Source organism: Papio anubis, chromosome 17, assembly GCF_008728515.1.
Source record: "Papio anubis isolate 15944 chromosome 17, Panubis1.0, whole genome shotgun sequence".
Lineage (NCBI taxonomy): Eukaryota > Metazoa > Chordata > Mammalia > Primates > Cercopithecidae > Papio > Papio anubis.
This window is the reverse complement of record NC_044992.1, coordinates 43,967,898-43,986,782: the sequence shown is the minus strand read 5'-3', so window position 1 is coordinate 43,986,782 and position 18,885 is coordinate 43,967,898. Positions and strand designations below refer to the sequence as shown.

At 48.0% G+C, this 18,885-nt stretch overlaps 1 protein-coding gene across 6 annotated transcripts in view; it reads right to left on the bottom strand.

Moving 5' to 3' along the window:
* TTLL6 (tubulin tyrosine ligase like 6) overlaps positions 1 to 18,885 on the bottom strand; it is a 59,320-nt gene that overhangs the window by 30,759 nt on the left and 9,676 nt on the right. For 3 of the 6 annotated variants that reach the window (XR_001896342.2, XM_017950537.2, XM_017950539.2), the window contains exons 2-9: positions 13,806 to 14,025; positions 12,923 to 12,960; positions 10,436 to 10,554; positions 10,167 to 10,297; positions 8,512 to 8,668; positions 5,974 to 6,117; positions 4,960 to 5,045; positions 286 to 511 (exon numbers count right to left, since the gene is read on the bottom strand). Coding sequence is in view for 5 of the 6 variants with exons in the window: in XM_017950537.2 (XP_017806026.2) it covers positions 286 to 511; positions 4,960 to 5,045; positions 5,974 to 6,117; positions 8,512 to 8,668; positions 10,167 to 10,297; positions 10,436 to 10,554; positions 12,923 to 12,960; positions 13,806 to 14,025 (1,121 nt within the window). In the remaining variant the exon portion in view is untranslated. Of the gene's footprint in view, positions 1 to 285; positions 512 to 3,122; positions 3,977 to 4,959; positions 5,046 to 5,973; positions 6,118 to 8,511; positions 8,669 to 10,166; positions 10,298 to 10,435; positions 10,555 to 12,922; positions 14,026 to 18,885 lie in introns of those variants that run through there. The other 3 variants (XM_003912688.4, XM_017950538.3, XM_017950540.3) reach the window with 3 other exon arrangements.

Genomic DNA, 18,885 nt, shown 5'->3' with positions numbered 1-18,885 from the left:
AAAAGGTCAAGCTGTCTTTAGAATCACTCTGTGCCTGAGATCAGCACTTCCTTGTCTGAGAGGACCTCAACAAGGCAAAGGAATTATCTAATTCCCAGCTGTCTACCCCCCTCTGGTGGCCACTTCTCAGCTAAGAGAGAAGCCCCATGCAGCAGGCACCATAGGAGGAAGTGGCCTGGGAAGTTGAAACAATTCAGGTAAGCCAGGAGGACAGGACGGAATCCTTGAAGCGAGCTGGCCCCAATAACAAGAGTCCGTTTTCGCCCCTCGCCCAAACTTCCCTACCTCCAGCAGCCAGGGTTTGAGTCTGCGGTCCAACAAAATGTCGAAGCCCAGGACCTCAAAGCAGGCGCTGCTGAGTGTGTGGCTGGGGAAGCAGGTGTGGTAGTTATGCCTGACGATGGGGTGCGCCGAGATGAGGGTCTTGATGATGACATCCTCAATATCCCTCCATATCTGCTCCACATTGTAGCTGTGGTCCTCCATGTATGCATTGAAGGTGGAGAGTTTCCTGGAAGGGAACCACAGGCCAGGAGGCAGTGTAGCTGACCTCTGGTCACCCGAGGCCATGGCATGCCGGAAACCAGAAACTCCTGGTGGAGACAAGGCTCCAGAGCCAGCAGGGGCGAACACCCAGGAGCCAGGGTGACACCTGGGCTGTGTCAGAGCCAGAGGAGGTCCCAGGAATCCCAGGACTACCCCCTCCAAGTCTCCAGAGCCCTGGGGTAGATGCGGATGCAGTCACATAAGACATGGTCGGGACACTCTCACTGTGACCCACAAAACATCTATCAGCAGGGGAAGGGATGAGTCAAGAAAACCCCCGACACCATGGTTTTACTTTGGCAGCAATGATTTCTCAGCCTCTGGGGTTTATTAGAAGCATGTGGGCAGCCTTTTAAGAACGCTGATGCCTGGGTCCCACCTCAGCCATCTGAGGGGACTCTGGGGATATTAATGACACAGAAGTCTTGTTTTAGGGCTGCCCACAAGGAAAAGGCACCCCAGGGCATGTCCACAGATAAGGTTACCAACTGTGCCAGGCAAACTGGACTGTCCCAGTTTTAGAACTGCAAGTCCTGAATTCTAGGAAACCCCTCAGTCATGGGCAAACAGAGACAGCTGGGGGTCGCCTGATCACAGAGGAACTCAGAGATGTCTACCTCATGTGGAACAGTTCATGAAGAAATACCTGAGTGGGTGCTCAGCCAGCTCTGAGCTGGGCATTACCGAGAGAGGACGGATCTCACAAATCCAAGAGGCAGTGGTGGGGATGGACATTTGCCCCCTCACATGCACATACATGTGCACAGAGAGCCAAAGTGGAAGTGGCAATGTGGAAGGAGGAGGTGCAGGGGAGTGAACAGCAGAAATAATGAAAAAGACAAGAGACACGGCTCATCCAGGCCGTTTCAAAAGCTCACTAGACCCCAGCCCAAGGGGTCAAGGAGGAGGAAGCAGGGTCGGCCAGACAATGTGCATTTGATAAGGGCCTTTGGTGCATGCAAAGCCTCATGCAAGGAGGGGACACTAGAAACTGTCACCTCTGTCATGGGAAGCCTCAGGACCATTCAGGGAGTCAACACACATGTGAAACAACCAAGGATGCATTTATATAAAGACAGATAAGCCAAGGCTACTTAATATAGAGGCCACCTCCTCCACCTGCCATTGTCAGAAAACAGTATTGTACATAAATGGATTTTCCAGATCGCTTTAAGCCAATTTTTTTCAAGCGGAAAAAATGTATTTAATTTGCCTAATTGGGAAATAAATTTTCCTGAAATGGATTATATAATTCCCCGACAACATATAACATAACCTTTTCTTGATGACTCAGGACTCATCACAATGAATATACTTTATTGTATAATTTCATAATGCCCAGCGGTGAGTCAATTCAATTTAATACCAGCCATGTGCTGAGCACACTGAAAGATGAAGATGGCTTGGTGTCTGCCAGAGAATCCTGCCAGGTTTTCAGGTTTCCTGTCTTCTCCTTCACTGTGACTGCAGCACTACTCCTGAGTTTGTGCCCCAGTGGGGTATTGACAGGGACGGCAGTTGACCTCAACTGCCAACTTTGGGACAGATGAGACAGTCAGTATGAGAAGCAGATTGTCTCAAAAGATGGAGAGGAGGAAGAGGAAAGGAGAAACAAAACGGGAGGGAAAGGAGGAGATAAGAACTCTGCCCAGCACTATAGGAAGAACCCCAAAGGCCAGGGCACCATTGTAACCCTCAAGGAGCAAAGTACAACTAGGGACAAAAGACAAATGTGCCCTGGTAAAGAACAGCTATGGGCAATGGCTGATATTGACCGTGAGGGTTGTAAAAATACAAAAAAAAAAAAAAAAATTAGCCAGGCGTGGTGGCAGGAACCTGTAATCCCAGCTACTCGGGAGGCTGAGGCAAGAGAATCGCTTGAATCTAGGAGTCAAAGGTTGCAGTGAGCCGGGATCGCACCACTGCACTCCAGTCTGGGTGACAAGAGCAAGACTCCGTCTCAAGAAAAAAAAAAAAAAACGACAGTGTCCTGCCCATGGAGTGGATGGCACGGGCAGCATGGCTTAGTGGGTAAGGGCACCAACTCGGGGGTTAGACAGCCCTGGTTTCAATCCCAGCTTCCTAGCTGTGCCACCCAGGGTAAGTTACTTAACTTTTTCACACCTCAGTTTCCTAATATGCAGAATAGGGACAATAATAATGCCGACTTCATAGTGTTGTTTTGAGGAGGATTAAGTGGTTTCAAGTATGTAAATTATCACTAGGAAAAGAAATGTCCAAGCTCTCCAGCCCTGGAGATGAGAAGGTAGAGATGAGGAAGTTGGGCAGGGAGACCAATTTGGAGTGCTGGGGTGGAGGCACTCCAAATGGAGGAGAGAGAACACACCCACACTGGGAAATGCTGAGTTGAAGACGTCCAGGTGGAAATGAGGAGAGATGGACCTGGAGCCCAAGGGAGACAGGCTGAGCCCAGCAAGGGCAGGCGGAGGCCACGGGGGCAGGCGGCTGCTCCAGGAAAGAGTGGATGGAGAAGCACCGTGGGGTGAGAGGGAGATGAACAGAGGAAGAAGGAAATGGAAGAGGCAGAACAACACTTGAAGCCTTTGCAACCTCACCTTAGTTCTGCTACCCCAAGACACTCCTCCATCACAGCCGAGGGCCCAGAGCCTGCTGTTGGGGTGCCAGTTCTCATTGGAGGAGGGAAAAGAGAACCTTTCCATTCTGTGCCCTTAGGCTAATGAAAAATGACAGTAACCACGCACACTGTCTATGTTGCCATCACAAGTCATTTGAACCTCACAGAGACCCTGTGAGGTGTCAGGGCATGGCAGGGAGTCTCATCACATTCATCCTCCAGACCAAGAAGTGCAGGCTCAGAGAGATGAAGTAACTCGTCCAAGCTTAGTTGGCAAGTGTCAGAGCCGGGACTACAAGCTAGATCTCCCAGAGTGCCGACACTCAGAACGCAGCAATGCAAGAGGCCCAGCTGGTGCCCATAGCCCAGGTGGGGAGGAGAGGAGGAAGTGGCAGAGCTTCAAGCAGCACAGGTGGCTGACATCTTCCGGAAAAGGGGGAGACTGCCTCCCACCAGTCTTCCACATCGCCTTTAAGCAGCCTTAACTTAGTGATTTTCCGTGTGCTTTTTGGAATGCTGCCACTGGGGGGGTCATGAAATGTCACATGCCTCTCTGATGGTCTGAAGCCAAACTGATAGCCTGTTCAGTGGTCCTTTGAAGCTTGGTGCGTTAGAAAAGAGAATGAGCTCTGGGGTCTAACAGACCTCACTTCTCCACCCAGTCTAGCAGTCACAGCTGTGGGACCTGGGGTAACTCACGCAACCTCTGAGACTCAGTTTCCTCATCTGTAAGATGGATATGGCACCTAACTCACAGTTCTCCACCTACAGAGAGCAGATAGCAATGCCTTTGCCATAGTGTTGCTGTGAAAAATTCAAAAACAGGCCAGGCGTGGTGGCTCACGCCTGTAATCCCAGCACTTTGGGAGGCCGAGGCGGGTGGATCACGAGGTCAAGAGCTCAAGACAATCCTGGCCAACATGTTGAAACCCCGTCTCCACTAAAAATACAAAACTTAGCTGGGTGTGGTGGCACATGCCTATAGTCTCAGCTACTTGGGAGGCTGAGGCAGGAGAATCGCTTGAACCCGGGAGGTGGAGGTTGCAGTGAGCCAAGATCACGCCACTGCATTCCAGCCTGGGTGACAGACCGAGACTCCGTCTAAAAAAAAAGAAAAGAAAAACTCAGCAATAAAAAATGCACAGAAAGCACCAAACACAGACCCCAACACACATGAAGCCTCAGAAATACTTGCTCCTTTTCCCTTTCCCCCTTCACCTGGTCAAGTTCACATTCTTCAGTCTCCCATTTTCTTAAAACTCAAATGAGACCTGATTAGACAATAACAGGAATGGAAAAGCCTGTCATGAAGATACTGTCGTGAACCGCTCTCAATTTCCCCCCTTCTGAGGAATCTTCAAGCCAGCTAGCCTCATGTCAGGGTACTGTGACACATCATTTGGGAATCTCTAATGGAGCAACACCCAGGGGAACACGGGCCAAGCAATGACTGCTTGGCAAGTCCTTCTCACGTGACAGATCAGTAAATATCTGTTGCTTTGGAAATATCAGAAGGGCCAACTGTAATAAGGGTATGTTTTGGTGTGTGTATATATTCTGCTGGGGAAACAGCTCATGTTTATCTCTCCTCCTCCCAGCCTCCCAGGGTTTACGATGGGGCCTTCTTTTAATGATTAACAGCCAAGAGGGCAGAGACGAAGGAATTTGTTCTGGGTTGCGAAGCAAAGAAGTACTTTCTCAGACCATGTGACCCAAGATGGAAACACTGATGGGGACTGACAGGGTTTGGGTAGAATCCCAGAAAGCAGTTCTGAGGTTGGTAGGGAAAGGAAAGAAAAATGAAGCCTCTTCCTTACCTCTTACTGCCAGAGTGAGCGTCTCGACTGAAATTTGAACTGTGCTTATTAATGGAATAATTAGTCAGGTGCATGCAGATATCATCCTGGGGAAAGAGACACACATCTGTGGGGTCAGCTCGGAAGGGCAGGCCCCCTGCTTCCTCTCTGTGCCCTCCCATGGCCCCTGGAGCTTGAAGGGATGGAAAGAAAAGGAAGTTTTAGGGCTTATTTAGTGTGGCAAAATAGAGGAAGTAAGAAGGGGTGTCCTGCAGCCTCAAGCCTAAGAAACTCCAATTCTGCTGGGCGCGGTGGCTCATGCTTGTAATCCCAGCACTTTGGGAGACTGAGGTGGGCAGATCACGAGGTCAGGAGTTCAAGACCAGCCTGATTAACACGGTGAAACCCCATCTCTACTAAAAATACAATAATTAGCCGGGCCTGGTGGCGCACGCCTGTAATCCCAGCTACTCAGAGGCTGAGGCAGAAGAATGGCATGAACCCGGGAGGCAGAGCTTGCAGTGAGCCAAGATTGCGCCACTGCACTCTAGCCTAGGCGACAGAATGAAACTCCATCTCAAAAAGAAAAGAAAAGAAAAGAAAAGAAAACTCCAATTATTTATGAGATTGGGTTGTGCCCAGCCTGAGAAAAACTTCAGGAGTCCTGGGGGTCCAGGAAAGGCGGGGATGGCAGGGTTGCTCACCCATGGCCTTTTCTCCTTGAGTACTCCTGAACTGTGGTTCTGGCTTTGGAGTCAGGCAGACCTGGCCACAAGCCCCAGACTCACCTCTTCCTATCTATGTGACCTTGGACAAGTCCCTTATGCTCTGGGTTTTAATCTCGTCATTCGTAAAATGGGGATAATCATCCCTCTCTCTGAGGGTTCCTGGGAGGGCTAAATGAAACCTGGCACATAGCAAGCGCTCAACAAATGACCCTCACAATGTCTTGAGAACGTGGATTTAATTAGGATTTTTTTTTTTTTTTAATCATGCTATGGGGATAGGGTGAGGTAGTGTGTCCCCTTAGCTCACCAGGTTGTCTGTGCAAGGGCGGGAGTAAGAGGTCGTCGCAAAGCGGGCCAGTCCTTCATTGTACACAAAAATCCTGAGAGGGTCACAGGATGTCACCAGTACATAAATCCGTAGGTCAAACTTAAACCCATCAATGATAAAGGGCTGGAAGGAGAGAACAGAAGTCAGACATGCATTAGGGGAGAAATTTACACTTGAAAATCACTAGCTCCTGCCTTGTTTCCATGGAGTTGGCTCCAACATTGCCTAGTGTTGTGGAGGGAAGGCTTGTCCAGGGTCAGAGAGAAGAACAAGGAGACTTGGGCTCTGGGTCCCAACATGTGACCCTGTGGAGGTCACTAAACCACACTGTGCCTTAGTTTCCTGATCTGTCAAGTGACACAAGTAACCACCTCTAAGAGGTATCTTGGCAATTAAACAGAGAAACATTAAACAGTCCTCTGAGGCCGGGCTATAATCCTAGCACTTTGGGAGGCTGAGGCAGATGGATCATCTGAGGTCAGGAGTTCGAGACCAGCCTGGCCAACATGGTGAAACCCCGTCTCTACTAAGAATACAAAAATTCACCAGGCGTGTTGGTGGGCACCTATAATCCCAGCTACTCAGGAGGCTGAGGCAGAAGAATCGCTTAAACCCCAGGGGTCAGAGATTGCAGCAAACCAAGATCATGCCACTTCACTCCAGCCTGGGCAAAAGAGCGAAACTCCATCTCAAAAAAAAAAAAAAAAGTCCTCTGATGGGCCAGGTGCAGTGGTTTATGTCTATAATCCCAACACTTTGGGAGGCCGAGGAGGGAGGATTGCTTGAGCTCAGGAGTTCAAGAACAGGCTGGGCAACAAAGTGAGACCTTGACTCTACTAAAATTCAAAAAAAATTAGCCAAGTGTGGTGGTGCAAGCCTGTAGTCTTAGCTACTCAGAAGGCTGAGGTGGAAGGATTGCTCCAGCCTAGGAGGTCGAGGCTGCAGTGAGCCCTGATCACACCACTGCACTCTAGCCTGGGTGACAGAGTGAGACCCTGTCTCAAAATAAATAAATAAATAAATAAAAATTCTTTGATAAGTCAGGCACGGTGGCTTACACTGGGAATCCCAGCACTTTGTGAGGCCGAGGCAGGAGGATCTCTTGAGCCTAGGAGTTTAAGACCAGCTTCAGCAACATAGAGACCCTATCTCGACAAATAGATTTTTTTTGATAAAAAATTAGTCTGGGCACAGTGGTTCACACCTGTAATCCCAGCACTTTGGGAGGCCAAGTCAGGCAGATCACTTGAGGTCAGGAGTTTGAGACCAGCTTGGTCAACATGGTGAAACCCCGTCTCAACTAAAAATACAAAAATTAGCTGGCTGTGCTGGTGGGTGTCAGCTACTTGGGAGGCTAAGGCAGGAGAATCACTTGAACCTGAGAGGCAGAGATTGCAATGAGCCGAGACTGCACCACTGCACTCCAGCCTAGCAGCGGAGTGAGGCTCTGTCTCAAAAAAATAACAATTACAAATTAACCAGATGTGGTGGCGTGTGCCTGTAATCCTAGCTCTACTGGGGAGGCTGAGGTGGGAGGATTGCATGAACTCAGGAGTTTGAGGTTACAATGAGCTATGATTGTGCCATTGCACTCCAGTCAGAGTGACAGAGCAATACCCTATCTCTAAAGAAATAAAAATAAAATATAGTCTTTTGATGCATGGACATATTGTCACCATTCAGGGCTACATATTGTTGCAGTTCTTTTTCTTTTCTTTTCTGTTTTTTTGTTTTGTTTTGTTTTGTTTTTTGAGACAGGGTCTCCAGCATCTCACCCTGTTGCCCAGGCTGGAGTGCAGTGGCACAATCTTGGCTCACTGCAACCTCTGCTTCCTGGGCTCAAGCGATTCTCCAGCCTTAGCCTCTGGAGTAGCTGGAACTACAGGCATGTGCCACCACACCTGGCTAATTTTTGTTGAGAAAGGGTTTCGTCATGTTTCTCAGGCTGGTCTGAAACTCCTAAGCTCAAAGCAATCCACCTACCTTGGCATCCCAAAATGCTGGGATTACAGGTGTGAGCCACTTTGCGCAGCCAACACACAGTGGCAGTTCTACAAGAGTCCTCCCTGCAACGTCATCTCCTGGCCATTTCTTCCCAGAGAGATCAGTGTGTCCCACTCTGTCCACACTCCTAGAGGGCTCCCTCCCCACAGTGGGCTGTGACCGACGACCTCCAGTCAAAGAGAAAAGCTGATTGCTCTCTAGTACCATGCCCCTTTCCCACATGAGGGCTGTCCCAAACCGAAGGTGCTCCCCTAGCCCTAATGTGTTAGAGGAAAAGGGCCAGCCTGGTAGGGCCAGACCAATTGACAAGGGTAAAAGGATAAGAGACACTCTGGCCCAGGCACGTGCCAGCACCCCTGGTCAGAACATTTGGTCTGACAAAGTGCAAGGCAGAAGCCAGGTCAGCTCCACCTCCGTCTTCACCCTCCATTCCCTCATTTCACATTCTGTCCAGTGGAGCTAAAGCCTGCGGTTGCTGTGGGTGATAAATAAATAATCACAATGAGGAAGTACCTTTGAAATATAGAGCTGACAGATCATATCCTCCCCTGGTTTTATTTCTTTCACTGTCCGGGTGATGAATATACCTTTCCCTTGGCAGCCCGAATCCGGCTTACAAATGTATGTCTTATTTTTTCTTGACCTGCTGTAGGTCTGCAAATCTCCCCAGCTACCAGAGCAGGGAGGGAACAAGATACATCTTTAGCTGGGGAACAATGAAAAGGAAGGCTAACTCTTTATGAAGAAAAGAAAGAAAAGCTATCTAATGTGACAAAGCCCTGGCATTGACAGATGCCCAGAGGTCCAGCAATGGGAGGCAGTAGAGCACACACAGCAGGGAGTGTGGGCTTCAGAGGGAATTCAGGCCTGGGTTGAAGCCCAAGCAACACCACTTACCAGCCGTGCAACCCTTTGCAAGGACTTGACCTCTCTAAACCTCAACTTCATCATCTGTACAGTAAAGATAATAACGACACCCATCTGCTGTGGTGCTTAGCTGCATGACATAATGCGGGCACAGTGCTGCATGCCCCATCAAGGTGACCATGGCACAGGTAGTTTGGTCTTCTGGGCTTGCAGGTAGGAGCTTTGGAGTTCTGGACCTGGCTCAAGCCCTGACAAGTGATGTGACTTTGGATCCATCAGTCTCTCACCCCGCGCTGGGCTTCAGTGTCTCATCTGTGACGCCTCCATTTTAGTCAGAGTATGGGAGAGCAAATCATATATTTGAACATATTTTGAGGAAAGTATATTCAGAAGAAAGAAAGAAACTAAATGAGTGGATGCTGTCTCTCAGTCTTGCTATACTTCTGTGTTTTAACTCAAAGGAACCTTGTAACCATTGGAAAAATCACCTAACTGCAATGTTCCTCAGTAACCATGAAATCTGGAGCTCCTGTTGACCTAATGGCAAATACATTTCCTTCTAATTTGCTGCTAAGCCCTGAAACTTGTTCCAGACAAGCGAAGGAAAGTCTGAGAACCCTGGAGCTCTTGGTTTTGGAAAGCACTGGGTGGAGAGGGGAGGATGGGATTCTTCTGATGCCCTTGCCATGTGAGTATAATCTGATAGTGGCACTGTTCACTGTCTCAGCCCTGTCTCAGCCACCAGATTGCACCCCAGGTCATGTATGTCATCTCACATTTCTCCTGTTCCTCGGTGGTGTGGTCCAGAGCATTTTACATACCAGGAACTGATGTCGTTTCGAAATGGATATAAAGAGAGCAGAGAAGGCGAAGTGCTGACTGCTATCCATAGCATTGCATGGGACAGAGGTCAGGCATCCCTCCCTGCTCCTAACCTGGGTGCTAACCACTACCACACTCTCTCCAGAGGTGCTCATGGTCCTTAAAGATTCAGAAACTGCACAGTTACGTGGTTGGAATGAGTTCAAAATCAACAGCTTTCAGCGTCAGAACAAACTCTAACCCCAACTGCAGGTACAGGTTCCAGGGCACCCAGCCCCTAAATGTCATCTAATTTTACAGGCAGAGCCTTGTGTTTTCTCAACCTTGGACACACCCTTTATCCCTTCTCTTCCTGAACAGTAGCCAGAGAGATGGGAGATCATATGGGCAGGGAAAGTGGCAACCAGGGAATCAGGGGCAAGAGGAAACATAAATGGGGAGAGGACTGGAGAAGGAAGCACAGGGCAGGGGGCACTCACTCAGCAGGAAGACACCAGGTCCTAGGGAAAAAGTGGAAATCTTTAGGGAACATCTTTAACATGCGGTTCATATTCCTGGCCAGCAAGTCCTTCCGGCAGATTTCACTCATCCCGGGAAAGTGATTGATCTTCTGCAAGGGAAGCGGAATTCATGAGCAATCGAGGGACATGGGAGTACCACAAAATCTCCTTGGGACACAGGTGTAAAAATGGGGCCCCACCGGGTAAGATGCCGCACTTAAACCAAGGACCATCACTAGCCCAAATACCTGGTAACTTTTCATTTCCATCACCCGCTCCAGTGATACTGAGTAATCTGTCCAATAGAGAGTCCAGTCATCGTTTTCCCCTCCCTCTCTAAGGCCGTACTGTTGGGCGGCCCTGCGCACTATTGAAGAAAGAAAGGCCTATTAGCCCGGGAAGTGGGGGAGGAACATGGGGTGGGGAGGTTCCATTACTAGGTGCTCCCAGACCAAGTACTAAAGCGAGAGAACTCAGCTCCTTGAGACTGGAAGCCATCTTGCCCTGTCTCCATTAATGCAAGAATGGAGAGTCAAACACTGCCACTGCATCACTTGAGCCCAGGAGTTCAAGACCAGCCTGGCCAACATGGCAAAACCCCGTCTCTACTAAAAATACAAAAAATTAGCTGGGTGTGGTGGGGCATGCCTGTAATCCCAGCTACTCAGGAGGCTGAGGGGGAGAATAACCTGAGCCCTGTAAATCGAGGCTGCAGTGAGCCATGATCATGCCACTGCACCAGTGAAGGTTTCATGTCACATGAAGTGCTCATGGCACTCCAGCCTGAGCAACAGGAGACCCTGTGAGAGAAAGAAAAGAAGGAAGGAAAAGAAAGAAAGAGAGAGAGAGAGAGAAAGAAAAAGAGAAAAGAAAGAAAAAAAGAAAGAAAGAAGAAAGAGAGAAAGAAAGAAAGAAAGAAAGAAAGAAAGAAAGAAAGAAAGAGAGAGAAGAAAGAGAGAGAAAGAGAATAAATAAAGGAACACGGAGAGTTGAAAACTACTGAAAAATCCAGCCTGTACTCAATGATCCCCATAGAAGGTTATCTGGGGTGAATGATTTGCCTGTTCTGGCTTCCCTTTGCCAGAAAGCAAGCTTCTGGCTTTCCTCCAAACACCAAGCTCTGAATGTTCAGGGAATATAAACTAATCCTTAACATTAGTCAGAGCCAAGCTTAATTAGTATATGGTATATTAAGCATACTTTTTTTTTAAAGTACACACTGGATTTCAAAACTATATCTGTGATGTCATATCCTTTCTGTCCCTGTTAGGATTAATAAGTAGGAGCTGACTCCAACACAAACTCAAATGCCTTCAAGGGCCTAGAATGGGAGAAGTGCCTGCAGTAACCGGGACAGTACAAGACTACCCTAAAGCATTCACATTTGAATTTAAAATACAGCAACAGTCTGGGCACAGTGGCTCATGCCTGTAATCCCAGCACTTTGGGACGCCAAGGCGGGCAGATCACCTGAGGTCAGGAGTTCGAGACGAGCCTGGTCAACATGGCAAAACCTTGTCTCTAATAAAGAGACAAAAATTATCTGGGCATGGTGGTGTGCACCTGTACTCCCAGCTACTTGAGAGGCTGAGGCAGGAGAATCACTTGAACCTGGGAGGCGAAGGTTGCAGTGAGCCAAGATCATGCCACTGCACTCCAGCCTAGGGGACAGAACGAGACTCCGTCTCAAAAAAAAAAATAAAATAAATAAATAAATAAATAAATAAATGGCCAGGTGCAGTGGCTCATGCCTGTAATCCCAGCACTCTGGGAGGCCGAGGCAAGTAGATCACCTGAGGTCGGGAGTTCGAGACCCACCTGACCAACATGGAGAAACCCCCATCTCTACTAAAACTACAAAATTAGCCGAGCAAGGTGGTGCATGCCTGTAATCCCAGCTACTCAGGGGGCTGAGGCAGGAGAATCGCTTGAACCCAGGAGGCAGAGGTGGCAGTGAGCTGAGATCATGCCATTACACTCCAGCCTGGGCAATAAGAGTGAAACTCAGTCTCAAAAAAAATAAAATAAAATGAATAAATAAATACAATACAGCAACAGCCGGGCACAGTGGCTCACACTCATAATCCCAACACTTTGGGAGGCTGAGGTAGGTGGATCACTTGAGGTCAGGAGTTTGAGACCAGCATGGCCAACATTGTGAAACCCCATCTCTACTAAAAATACAAAAAATTAGCCAGGCATGGTGGCACTTGCCTGTAATCCCAGCTACTTGGGAGGCTGAGGCAGGAGAATCACCTGAACCTGGGAGGTGGAGGTTGCAATGAGCTGAGATCATGCCACTGTGCTCCAGAGCAAGACGCCGTCTCAAAAAAAGAAAAAAAAAAAAAAAGCAACAGCAACAGCAACACTGTGCTCTGAAGTACAAAATAGGTCTGTAGATCAGGTTCAGTTCACGAACTGCAAGTTTGTAACTTGTGCTCTAAAACAGAGCCACTGGCTGCAGCAACAGCTGTCTCTTACAATTAGATCCCCAAATCACTATATATAAGAATTACAGATAGTTGAAGTACACACCATTCTGGTGAAAACCCATGACTCTTGGAATAAGATTCCCAACTTCCTTAATTAAGTAGTTCATTGAGCTAGGAGAACTGAAGGACAGGATTTGGAGACACACCCTTCCATCCTCACAAATACACAAAAGTGACTCTTCCCAACCCTTTGGGAGAATCCGGTGGGTCCCCATTATAGATCCCCTGAATGTAGATGCTCACCACTCTCATACCGGCAGCTGGATAGATTGATCACCAATCATCTGGAAAAGAGAAAAAGGAAAGCAGCAAGACAGAAACACATTTGCCGGAACAAGTGACTGTGCCCAGAAACATCCTGTCCCAGGTGGAGCTCTCTGAAATCTAGCCTGCCATGCTAAGCCTGGTTTGACCACTCCTGTTGCTGAAGACACGAGTCCAAAGGGGTACAGCATGGTGGAAAACATGGCATCAGGGTACTATTACTCTACTCGGAAGGTAGAAATTCTGTGTTGCCATTACAGCTAATCTCGCTTGCAGCTTCTCACTAACATATTGCCTCAAGCCTTTTACTCCACTGGCTCATCAGGGACAGGAATTGAACATCTTTTTGGCCAAAATACTTGTCTCTTTCCTCTTCCCCCCATTAAGGGAAGCTATGAATAAGAAAGTGGACAAGCTTTTCCATTCATCAATCAGTCTGAATGGAGCAAGGCATGGTGAAATATTAAACAAGAACCGGAATGCACAAGCTGCAGTTGGATCCTGATAAGTCAGTATGGTGCTATCATATTGAAGGTGCACTAAATTTCCAGGACAAATAAGCGCCTTCTTAAAACAAGGAAATCTTCTCTTCCTGCTATTTTTTTAAAAGCATCCTAAACACAAATAGAATGAAAATTAGGACAAGGTGTGGTTTTTTAGATTACACACACGATCATTTGATTCTATAAAACAGATCATCAAAAGTAGATTCTTTTTATATGAACCAAAAGTGGTGAGATATTGACAGTCTCGGCACACAGCTTCTCCTTTACCTTCTCATCATCAGCCAAGACCCCCTTCCCTCCAGGTCCTTCCTGTTCTTACCAACATGGCTCCCCATTCCCCAGCTTTCAATCCTAACCTCTTTTTCTTCCTCTTCTTCTTGCCTTGCTGCTGGGCATTCTGCAGTCTGTTTTGTGCCCCTGGGTTCACTCTCACAAAAGCCAGCGCGATGGTTTCTTTTGGATCTTCTATGGAACTGTCCCCCTTCTCTTCGGAGTTTGCCCCTTCCTGGCTTTCCAAAGTCCGGCACCGTGGCATCTCCCTGGCCTGAGAGGAGGCTCTGGGAAAATACCAGGCCCCTAGAGAGAGGGCAGAGGGAGCCGCAGTTACAGGGATCCACCTGCAGGGGGACCCCCTCCCTCGCTCATGTGGGTGGTGACCCAGGGCTCTAATTCAAGGCAACAGGTTGCAGTTTATACAATGCCACCCGGCCTCCGTGGTTTGATGCAAACTCTGGGAGGGAGCTGATTCCACCTTTTGCCATTGGCTGTGACCTTGGAGACTCACTCAGCCAACCCTAGCCTTGGTTTTTCCCTCCTAGGATTTTCAGGAGAAGCCAGAGATGCTATGCATGGCACCACCTGGTAAACAATATTAAAGGGAGTGAGTGTCTGGAGAGAGTGAAGCCCCAAGCCTTCCTAGCTGAGAGAGTTAGTCCCAGAGGGTGCAGGTAGAGGCGCTTTGAGGAGGTCTGTTAACTGTTTCAGCACTGCAGTGAACCTCCCCCACAACAATATGCTGGCCTGAAAATGAATGCAACTGCCGCTCGTGGAGTACAGGACTAATGTGTAGCTGACTGAACAGTAAGATTCAAGCCCAGGGCCAGATGCAGACCTTCAGAGACACCAACCACAGAGAAGACTATGTCTCCCCCACCATCCATTCCAAAATAAAAACAAGATCAAATTATAAAATACATATAAGGAAGTCCAGCAAAGATCTCATCCTCCCTGGCCCCATGAGATTTCTTTCATGTTTGCTCAGAATGGCAAATATTGCTGGGCACAGTGGCTCACGCCTGTAATCCCAACACTCTGGGAGGCCGAGGCAGGCAGATCATTTGAGGTCAGGAGTTTGAGACCAGGCTGGCCAATATGATGAAACCTGTCTCTATTAAAAATACAAAAAAAAAAAAAAGGCCAGGCGCAGTGGCTCACGCCTGTAATCCCAGCACTTTGGGAGGCCAAAGCAGGCGGATCACCTGAGGTCGGGAGATTGAGACCAGCCTTACCCACATAGAGAAACCCCGTCTCTACTAAAAATACAAAAATTAGCCGGGCATGGTGGTGCATGCCTGTAATCCCAGCTACTCAGGAGGATGAGGCAGGAGAATCGCTTGAACCTGGGAGGATGTTGTGAGCCAAGATCGTTGCACTCCAGCCTGGGCAACAAGAGAGAAACTCCGTCTCAAAAAAAAAAAAAACAAAACGAAAAATAAATTAGCTATACGTGGTGGCGAGTACCTGTAATCCCAGTTACTCAGGAGACTGAGGCAGGAAAATCGCTTGAACTGGAAGGCGGAGGTTGCAGTGAGCCGAGATCATGCCACTGCACGATTTTTTTTGACTCCGTCTCAAAAAAAAAATTAATTAATTAATTAATTAAAAAATAAAAAATAATTTCTCTTTTGTTGTTGTAGTTTTTTGTTTTTTGAGAGGGAGTTTCACTCTTGTTGTCCAGGCCGGAGTACAATGGTGCGATCTTAGCTCACTACAACCTCTGCCTCCCAGGTTCAAATGATTCTCCTGCCTCAGCCTCCTGAGTAGCTGGGATTACAGGCATGCACCACCATGCCTGGCTAATTTTGTACTTTTAGCAGAGATGGGGGCTTCTCCATGTTGGTCAGGCTGGTCTCAAACTCCCAACCTCAGGTGATCCGCCTGCCTCGGCCTCCCAAAGTGCTGGGATTACAGGTGTGAGCCACCTCACCCTGCCAAAATAATAATTTCTAAGCATACTTATTCTAATATAATTGTAATCAATTTTGTATTTGCTTTTTGCCCACTTAGTAGATCATAAACAGCCTTTTCATTGTAGCAGAGTTTACATGTTTCTGGGTTTTTTGGTTTGTTTGTTTGTTTGTTTGTTTTGAGACAGAGTCTTGCTTTGTTTCCCAGGCTATAGTGGGTGCAATCTTGGCTCACTGCAACCTCTGCCTCCTGGGTTCAAGCAATTCTTGTACTTCAGTCCCCCAAAAAGCTGGGATTACAGGCATGCACGACCACACCCAGCTAACTTTTATATTTTTAGTAGAGACAGGGTTGCGCCAAGTTAGCCAAGCTGGTCTTGAACTCCGGACCTCAAGCAATCTGCCTGCCTCTGCCTCTCACAGTGTTGGGATTACAAGCATGAGCCACCACGCCTGACCATTTCTAGTTTTTAATGGCTGTATGTATTCCATTGAAAGAATGCACCTGAATGTAACCAATCATTGTCCTATTGTTGGAAATGTAAGTCGCTGTCAATTTTGATATTATATAAATAGCTCTAAAATGCACTCTTGCATGTGCAGAAGGCCTTTTACTTACTTAGGGTTATTTTCTTAATATCTTGATATTACAGGGTTAATGAATATGCAAATTACATCACTTCTCATATGTATATATATAAAATACCATGTTGCTTCCCAGAGGGATTGCAATAATTTGGACTACTACCAGCAATATGCAACAAGAGTAGGCTCACCAGAGCCCCATAATGTCTTGGGAATCACCTCCCCTCTATATACAAATTTGCTATTTCTGTTTTGGTTTTTTTTGCTTTGTTTTGTTTTGAGATGGTGTCTTGTTCTGTCACCCAGGCTGGAGCGCAGTGGTGCAACCTCAGCTCACTGCGACCTCCGTCTCCTGGGTTCAAGTGATTCTCCTGCCTCAGCCTCCTGAGTAGCTGGGATTACAGGCATCCGCTACCATGTCAGGCTAATTTTTTTGTATTTTTAGTACAGACAGGGTTTCACCATATTGGCCAGCCTGGTCTCAAACTCTTGACCTCAAATGATCTGCCCGCCTCAGCCTCCCAAAGTGCTCGGATTACAGGCGTGAGCCACCGCACCTGGCCCAAACTTGTTAATTCTTTTTTTTTTTTTCTTTTTTTTTTTTTGAGACGGAGTCTTGCTCTGTCGCCCGGGCTGGAGTGCAATGGCCGGATCTCAGCTCACTGCAACCTCTGCCTCCCGGGTTTACGCCATTCTCCTGCCTCAGCCTCCTAAGTGACTAGGACTACAGGCGCCCGCCACCACGCCCGGCTAATTTTTTGTATTTTTTAGTAGAGACAGGGTTTCACCCTGTTAGCCAGGTTGGTCTCGATCTCCTGACCTCGTGATCCGCCCGTCTCGGCCTCCCAAAGTGCTGGGATTACAGGCTTGAGCCACCGCGCCCGGCCCCAAACTTGTTAATTCTAGACAACTTTTATACCCTATGGCCAATGTCTTTAATATCACTGCACCCTTCCACCTCTCTCTATTCCTTTCTTTTTTTTTTTGAGACGCAGTCTGGCTCTGTTGCCCAGGCTGGAGTGCAGTGGCCGGATCTCAGCTCACTGCAAGCTCCGCCTCCCGGGTTTACGCCATTCTCCTGCCTCAGCCTCCCGAGTAGCTGGGACTACAGGCGCCCGCCACCTCGCCCGGCTAGTTTTTTGTATTTTTTTTTTTTAGTAGAGACGGGGTTTCACCGTGTTAGCCAAGATGGTCTCGATCTCCTGACCTAGTGATCCACCCATCTCGGCCTCCCAAAGTGCTGGGATTACAGGCTTGAGCCACCGCGCCCGGCCTCTATTCCTTTCTAAAACCAAATTTGGTGGTGTGGAGCCCTTTAACTATGGAAGTTACCTATAAATAATATAATAATAAGCTTTTATGTGGTGATAGTTCTCTGGGCTTTTCAAAGAAGTTTCATATACATGCTTCCATTGAATGCTTACAATGAGAGGGAGGGCAGAATTGTTAAGTCAGCCAAGGATTGCCACTTGTTTCTTTCTCTTTCTGAAGAGGGCTGCCACTTACAGGCAAGACCCTTTGTGGTGACACCAGAGCAGGAGGAAGAGATGTGCTCAGGACAGATAAACCCTGGGTCTTGTGAGTCAATTGTTTCCAGTGAACAGGCACATTCTTGGCAAAGTTCAGGGGAACTAAGGTATATGAAATCTTGACCTTGCGCTGCTCCCTTCCTTGCAGGTAAACAGCCAGCTCCACTCCCCTAGCCCTCCACAACGGCTCCTATGTACCAAGTCCTCAAGGAGGAGTGGCTCTGTTTACCTAAAGGTTAATGTTAACTTGGGGAGAGAAAACTGACCCTGAATTTGACCTCTGGAGGTGCGAATTCTCTTTGCCCATTTTTGAGTCCTTGCCTGAGTGATAAGAACAAGTCGTGGCTCCTTTTATGTGTCTGTCTCAAAGAGTAGGCCAGGTGCAGTGGCTCATGCCTGTAATCCCAACATTTTGGGAGGCCAAGGTGAGAGGATTGCTTGAGCCCAGGAGTTCAAAACCAGCCTGGGCAACAAAGTGAGAACCCATCTCTATTAAAAAAAAAAAAAATAGCTGGGTACAGTGCCACGTGCCTGTAGTCCCAGCTACTCAGGAGGCTGAGGTGGGAGGATTGCTTGAGCCTAGGAGTTTAAGGCAGCAGTGAGCCACAGTTGCACCACTGCACTCCAGCCTGGATGACAGAGACCTTGTCTCAAAAAAAGAAAAGAAAGGCCGGGCGCGGCGGCTCACACCTGCAATCCCAACACTTTGGGAGGACGAGGCGGGTGGATCAACTGAGGTCGGGAGTTCAAGACCCACCTGACCAACATGGAGAAACCCCGTCTCTACTAAAAATACAGAAAATTAACCAGGCATGGTGGTGCAGGCCTGTAATCCCAGCTCCTCAGGAGGTTGAGGCAGGAGAATTGCTTGAACCTGGGAGGCAGAGGTTGTGGTGAGCTGAGATCGTGCCATTGTACTCCAGCCTGGACAACAAGAGCAAAACTCTGTCTCAAAATGAAAAAGGAAAAGAAAATTAAAAAAGGTCAAATTATATTTGCTCTTGCATGAGAGGGCCTCAAGCATGTAGAGTAAAAAACTGAGCCCATGCACTTTTAGATGAACTGGGTCACCATGGAATTATTGCCTGCATTCCCTTGTATTCTAGGCTGCCTATGACATAAGAGCCATCTTGGAT